The 7682-nt window shown below is 47.7% G+C and overlaps 1 protein-coding gene across 1 annotated transcript in view; it reads right to left on the bottom strand.

Moving 5' to 3' along the window:
- The window catches only part of PODXL2 (podocalyxin-like 2), a gene marked incomplete at its 5' end in the record, with an annotated part of 17384 nt that extends 11117 nt beyond the window's left edge, over nt 1-6267 (bottom strand). The window contains one exon of the mRNA XM_009874429.1: nt 5974-6267. Within this exon, the coding sequence (XP_009872731.1) occupies nt 5974-6267 (294 nt within the window). The remainder of the gene's footprint in view (nt 1-5973) is intronic.
- Between the last annotated feature and the right edge of the window lie 1415 nt (nt 6268-7682).

Consider the following 7682-nt stretch of genomic DNA (forward strand, 5'->3'; position numbering starts at 1 on the left):
TGCCTGTCCTGACACACTGCGGGTGAAAAGCGAGGGATTCGCCCCTTAAAACAAGGCCCTGTCAGAGAGGGTGTTATTCTCAAGGATCAGTGATCTAGTCTGCCATCCCCTTTGCCTAAAGACACTGAGCTATTCTCAACTCCTCTGCACCTCCTCACCTCCCTGCCCCTCTTCCCACCTGGAAGATAGCAAGAACTAGCAGATGGGCACAGCAGAAAAACAAACTGAGGAAGAGCAGCATGAGGTTTGCCCCACGGGAACTAGAAACGCTCCTGGCCTGTCAGGTCTCCTTTCAAGTCACACATTCAACCTTTCTTGAAGGTGCTTCGGCACAGACTAGCTAGCTCATGGGGAAAAGCCCCATGTGGTGCAACTGTGCTGCCTTTCCAGCAAGATCTAAGGATGCCAGAGGGACTGCTGCCTCTGCCTTCTCCCAGGGAGAACCCATCCCACTCTCTCCCAGAAGCTTTTTGTCTTTCAAGGCAGCTGATGACTGAAACCTGAGTTGCTTCTCTGGGCCAACAAATCAACAAGGTTGAAGCAGGAACAGGAATCCCCACATTCACTACTAATTGAGTTAACTTGCCCACTTGCCACCAGCCTCTCCACTATCCTGCATGCCGAGCTGGGAGCATCCTTGTCCCACCTGGTTCATAATATCCCACTGATTAGAACCTCAACTTAACCATGTAGCAGGCTGAACCGGATGAGCACAGCCATAGCTCCACGTCATGTTCTCTCCCAGAGCTTCTCAGTCACATCATCCCCTCGGAAGCCTGGTTCACCAATATGAAATTCCACACCTCCACCTCACCTCTTTGCCACAACATCCTTAGCTCTGCCCCGTAATGCTCTCCATCAGCAGCAATACCACTCACATTGCAGCATCCAGCTGTCTCCACCTCCCCCCCAGCTTCTCCCTTCCAAGCTCTCTTGCAAACACACCACCCCCCCCCCAGGTACTATTTTCTAAAGAAACCATGCTGCACAGCCCTCCCGCCACTCCAAGCTCTGCCCTTTGCATCCCCCAGCAGACCCAGGTCTAGGTCACACAGACTGGTTTCCTTTGCCTGGGGAGAGGTGAACATGAGCTCCAAACTTCTGTGAGAGCCACCATGTAGGCGATGTCCTTCTTCCTCCGAAATCAACACCAAAACTTCCCTGACACCAGATGGGCCAAAGCTTGAGACTGTGCCAACATGTGACTCCCCAGACAGACATTTAATTCATTACTTTTCTGTTTCTCCTTCATTCACAAGAGCTGGTCTCAGCTACCACCCTGCAAGGATCCCTAACTCTGTATTTGCCACTATTAGCTGTTTAAAGCAACTGTGACAGCTCAGAAAAAGGGTGACCCTCCTTGTTTTTAGTACACATAACCTGACCATAAGGTCTTTATTGGATTGAACTGGAAGATCATGTTAACCAGTGATTGAATTACTGATAACTAGAAGGCACTGTAATACAGACGAGAATATTCCTGAGCTCCCACCACAACAACACAGCGTGATAGCACCATTCACACTAGAGCTCTGGGAAGTGCCAGGTGTGCTCTACTCACTGCTTACAGTGCATCCAGGTCTAAGACGGTACTTGCTTGCCTTCTTGCAGCACAGGGCAGTGAGGCTTACTGCAAAAAGGCACACTCCCCCTGACTGAAACTGCAGATGGATTTCAAAGAGGCAAAACGCAATTACTCGTGCTGGAATTGAGCCAGTTGGGGCTAATATCCTAATCTCCTAAGAGAGCTAGGAGAAGTTACTATCTGCAACTCCAAGACAGACCCACACACACAGAAAAAGAGACACAGGGTAGCAAGGTGGTTAGGTCTCATTATGCTTGGAATTTGCTTCAGGTGGTGACGGGGCACCAAGTGCTACAGCTGTTGCCAAAGAGCCCCGTGCCTTTTTCCTCCTCACTGTATGAACTGCAATAAGGCTAGAATTAGCCACCCAGGCACAGAGTCGGTCAGGGATAGCTGCACCAGAATAACACTATGCACAGAAAAATCCTCTTTGTCACAGGTCAGCCTTTGCCAGCAGCGTCTTGGTTGAAATGCCTTGTCCCGAGACAGATCATTTAACACGTCAGCGTACACAAAACCAGGGCATAAACAAGAGGCATTCCGGGAGCTGAGCTCAGGCAGGGGGCTGCTCAGCGCTAAGCTTCTTATGTAGACAGTCTTTACCAGGTGCTTCATTTCATTAATGCTTGGGTTGAAGACGGTATTAAGAGCTGCAGATTTGCTGTCAGTCTGGATGAAGAGGCAGCAGATTTCAGTAACACTCAGAGAGACTGAGATCCCTCTGGCCAGAGGCAAGTAATTCATCATGGAAGGAAGTGAATCTCAATATCACAGAAGAGTTGGAGATGGAAGACATTTTATCCCATTAGCTGGTCAGAAAACCTATTTTTCTTTGAATACAGCCCTTCTAATTTGTTTGTCCTGCTATCCCTCATCCTAGCTCTCCTGGGAATCCCTTCTGCTAATTACTACAAATAATTAAAAGATTACAATTTATCCACCCCCCAAAGCACCACATGTCATCCTAGTGAATCACCAACCTATAAGACTAGATTTGACAGCTCCCAGCACAGTCATGCCTCGGTCTTGGAGGTAAAAGAGTAGAATCTGGCTGTAACAAAGAGAGCTTCATGCCAGGCCACCATCACACTTGAAGACCTGATGATATCCTCCAGTCCTTGGAGGCTCAGCTGTTGGGACAATGGAGGAGAGGGACTAAGGCCTTCATTCACCAAACATTCACAAGTCTTGCATCAGTTTTTGGGAGCCCACACTTCCAAGTAACTAATCTTTACGCTGTCTCAACCTAGAGCCTTCACTGGAATGGGAACGCAAGGGCACTGTGTTCTGGTGGAGCCAAAGGAGAACACCGAGAGGTAGAAACCAGGGAGCACTCCAGGATGGATGTGCCACCATATAATTCTTCCACTAAATATCAAGGACTCAAAGGGAGCTGCAGCTCTAACAACTCCCATCTTCTAGCCCTAAAGCTAGAAGAGATGTTGCAATCTGCTGCCCAGGAAATAAGCAATAGGAAACAGGAAAACAGGCAACAGGAAACATACAGGATGGGGAAACAAGATGGGGAAGGTGGGAAAAAGGGAAAGGAGGACAAGAAGGGTCAGATGCAAGTCCCTGAAGGTCCACTCTATTGTCAGGGTTGATCTATGGCTCAGGCTGATTTGATAACAAAGGTGAAACAAAGCAGCCAAACCCAAACTACAAAGAAGCTTCTGGGTTCTCTGGAAGTAACGGGTTCACAGCTCCACCAACTTGCCTCTTGGGTGAAATATGAGTCACACACTGCTTCCTTCTCTAAAGATACAACATCTACATTCCCACCAGACCTAATCCATCTCTTCCAGATGCAGCTCCCCTGGGTAGCAGCTGCGCATGGGTTAGCACACACACAAGCACACAGGTCTGTGCACACTCAGACAGAATGAGACAAATCTCAGCGTCCTTCCACAGGCTGGCGCTCACTGATGTCAATACAGATTTACTGTTCTACAGCATAAATCAGCAAAGGCACACTATTCTGGAGACTCAACCCCAGGCTGAGCTGTGCTCTGCCAGTGGGAGTTTGTTCTCACTTTCTAATGGACTAACAGGTGGCCCTTGATGCCACATGTTTTCCAGAAATATTTTAAAGGATGTTTGACTGCACTTAAAAAAAAATAAAATAAAAAGAGCAGCAGCTGCAGATTGTTATTACTCTTTATCTCTTGCAATCTTGAAGTCACACAAAGGCAGAGGAGTCTCCCCACACAGACTCCAAGAAGAAAGAAATGACTAATACAGCTTTGAAATCTCAGGCGATCTGACCTATCTGCAAGACCACCACCAACTCCAGGCCAAACATCTTTATATCAAACACAGAAAAAAGCCAGCACAGGTCTCCTTTCATGGCAGGAATTTTTTCTCTCCAGTAGTATAATAATTCTGGTTTTGTGCCTTGATTGATACAGGGCCTGAAATCTGTGCCTGGGACAGAGCTACCAACTATTCCAGACCACATTTCACTGTCATTCAGAGAGAAATCCCACATAAGGAAAACTTACACCATAAGGGTTTTTTTTTAATTATTATTTAAACAGCAGCTGTTTGAAACTGTTTAATGGATTTCTACATTGAAAATAACCTAACAGATGTCATCACACAGTTCCACAAGGTATCACATGGCATCTGTCACACATGCAGCATGTAAGATCCATTGGTTGCGTGCATCTCTCATGCACAGGCTTTGCATGACAGGAGAAGGCTGCCCAATTTAGGGATGCTATTACAATATCCTTTATTGTAAAACGACACACAGCAGGTTTCTAATTAAATTTTAAGTAGAAATGTGCTCCCACTTCTTGAATAATTCAAACTGTTCTATTAACCAAGGTTCTGAAACGCCATTGAGACACAAGCTCTGGACACAGCTACGGCCAGGGGAAAAAAAACGGTGCTGGGAAGCACAGAAATGGTTAGCTGGGCAGTGGATAGGGCAGGGTACGCGCAAAGAACAGCTGAAAGAGCACATCTGTTCACGGAGGAAAGCACTGCAGGCAAGAACGGAAGGAGAGAGGAGCGTGTTCTGCATATAAATGGGGCGAGGCACATGCAAGAGGCGAGGCTGAGTTCGGTACCCAGCGCATCTCGCTCTCAATGCACAAGCACATGCTGTTCTCCAAGTCACGTCCAGATCTGTGAGTACATGCAGGTGCCTGCTGGCACACAAATAAAAGCGCCGCTGAGTGCACTGCCAGCGCGTGAGAGCGGCTAAGCCAGAGCACGTCCCAAGGATGCGCTGGCAGGAAAACGCACCATCCGCCCCAGCATCGCTGCGGAGGCAGCATCTGCGCGGCTTCCCTGCAGCCGGGCCGGCAAGCGCCCTGGGGGCCACAGGGCAGCAAGAGCACAGCCTGATGAGTTTAGCAGCAAGGTTGGTGAGCAAAGGGCTTTGGAGACCTAAGCTGGGCCGGCTCTTGCCCCACGCAGCGCACGTCGCGCCCCAGCCAGCAGTCCAACTGGCACTGCAGCAGCCCTCAGCCCTGCCTGAGCACGGGTCTTTCTTAAGGTCACAGAATTTGGGGTGAAGATAAAACAAGACTCGTGCTTTCTAATTGCAGACCTCGGTCAGACCTCCTGAGAAGGAGGCAGTGACACCAGACAAGGGAGGAGGAGTAAGGCTGAAGCCCGGCCGCTGGGTAACACTTAATACATGCCCCACATGACACTTAAGAACAGGAGCATGTGAAATAATCTCCTAAAGCTACTGGAAACCCTGCACCACTCCTCCTCCTTCCCTCTCCCTGAGAGCATCTCAAAGCCAACGAGGCGCTTTAGATGGAGACCACTGCGGAGGCTCAGAAAAAACACTCTACAGAGGAAAGCAAGCTCAAATGTTAACGGCCACGACTCCTCAGGAAGCAGGCAGGACAGGGTAGAGGCAACGCGACAACTGCCCAAGGGAGAAAAACTGCTTTCTCTCAGGCCAAATCCCCACTGAAGTCACAAGAGTCGGGAATCCAGAATTTGGCCCAGGGAACTCAGCTTTGACTCTAACCCCAAAATGGCTTTGATCTCTAAGACACGGTCTTGAGATTTTTAGGTTGGGCTTAATCGACAACAACAGAAAGAAGAGAGAGAGAAGAGAGCATTAAAAGGGGGAAGAAGAGAGAGAAAGAAGGGCACAAGGCAATAGGTGGAAGGCAATACTTTTCGCAGTTCATAGCAGCTCAGGAATAAAGGCTCAGCTCTAACTTGGTTTCTAAAGCCTGTGCTTGCTCAGGGTTCACCAGGGACACATCAGGCACTGAGGTGAGAAAACAGAGCTGACGTTTAATCTCAGGCCCTCTTAGCAAGAGTTGTGTCAAAGCAGGAGGACAGATCCCCGCATCCTTCCACCTCCCCAGAGTCCGTGCAGAGCAGGGAGGAAGACTGGAGTAAAAATAACCTACCTGTTGCTGGTCCCAAGTCCAAGCTGGAGTCATTGAGCTCTCCCCCGTCTTCCCAGAAGTACTGTGGAGGCTGTAAGATCTTGGACTCCTCGTTCTCCTCGCTGGTAAAGCCTGAGCCTGGGGCAGCATGCAGAGAGCCAGGAGCAAGATCAGGCTCTGTAGCTTCTGGGCTGGTTTGTTCGTGGGAATTCATGGCCTCAAGGTGGGACATCATGGCAAACTCCAGCAGGGAAGTTGATGTGAGGCCATCAGCGGTTGGCTCCTCCGAGGAGGCAAGGCAGAGGCACAAGGTCCCTGTATAATGACAGCAAACCCACATCAGCGATAGGACTGACACTCACCAGGCTGGTCATTGTCTTGCAGCCTGCTGCTGCCAAAGGAACCCACTGTGCACACCTGCCCTGGGGGTAACCTGCCCCGTAGATGGGCTGTGCTCTCAGCTGATGAGGAAAACGAGGGTATTTTGGGAGACATCCACAACCACAGAGTGGAGCATTCAGCTCCAGGAGTCAGTGCCAAGCGGCAACCCAGCCCAGGCACGGCTCTTCAAAGGGTCAGTGATGGTCCACTCTCTCTGAGGTTTTTTGCCTCTTTGAAAGGATGTGCTGCCTGGCTCATCACCCATCCTGGAGAGAAGCTGCAGTGTTTTAACCTCAAGCTGTGCAACTCTGGACCTGTGAAGTCACTACCAGTTTCCTACCTGTCACCCAGGCAAGATTTCACAGCGCTCCCGATGTGCAGCTCTGGTATATGAAGGAGGACTGATTTAAGCCAGCATCAGCAATATTAATCACATTTTAAATCAGCAAGCTGGAAATGTACTTCTAAGTCATTGATTTGAACTTCATTTTGCATTTACATTTTTTTGTAAGGCAGGGCTCACTTCACAGGTAAGAATTAGAATGTACCAAGAGCAAACATCTACATAATACTAAGTAGGAAGACAGGCTGCATTTTACACTTTCTTTCAACAATTATATCCCTGTTATTTCCATGTGATCTATTATGAGGTTTGACTGACACTTCTTGATTCCTAGATGAGACTTTAACTGTGATTTGTGTAAAGGTACATTCACATGTGTATTGAACTTCAAGTGAAACGCAAGAAAACAGCACCTGGAACTTGGCTTTATTCAACTGATAAATATCATGATAAATATGGAGCCATAAAGAAAAAAAAGAGATTATCAAAGCATGTTTTACATTTAAAAAAGTTTTGTTAAGCAAGCAAAGTAACTAATTTGGGTGAACTGAACCAATTTCTTCCCAGCCCTCTGTTCATCAGCACATCAAAACCAGAAGATCTCACCCTCTAAGAGCTGATTTTTATTCACAGATTAAAAGAAAAAAGGACAAGTTTTCCTGCCTTCTCAGCTCGTACTCAGTTTCTCAATTCCTAATGAACTAGTCACTGAACTGAACTAATTGAATAAGCTGAAATGAAGACTAATTTGGTATTTTTCTTTGATAAGTGATTTTCTAGACAAGAGAAACGCAGCAGATTAATCCATCTGGACTTCAGTAAAATATCTGATACATTGTCTCATGCAGAATTACAAGAGAGGCAAGAAAAGACATCAATTAGCAGGAAAACGGTAAGGCAACTGTAAGGCATTGGCTATACAAAAAATGACACAGGCTTGTGCTAGAGCGAGGCTATTAGTGGAATTCCTCAAGGTCTGTCCTTGGATCTACTGCTCTTTAACATT

The sequence above is a fragment of the Apaloderma vittatum genome, unplaced genomic scaffold, assembly GCF_000703405.1.
Source record: "Apaloderma vittatum isolate BGI_N311 unplaced genomic scaffold, ASM70340v1 scaffold24678, whole genome shotgun sequence".
NCBI lineage: Eukaryota > Metazoa > Chordata > Aves > Trogoniformes > Trogonidae > Apaloderma > Apaloderma vittatum.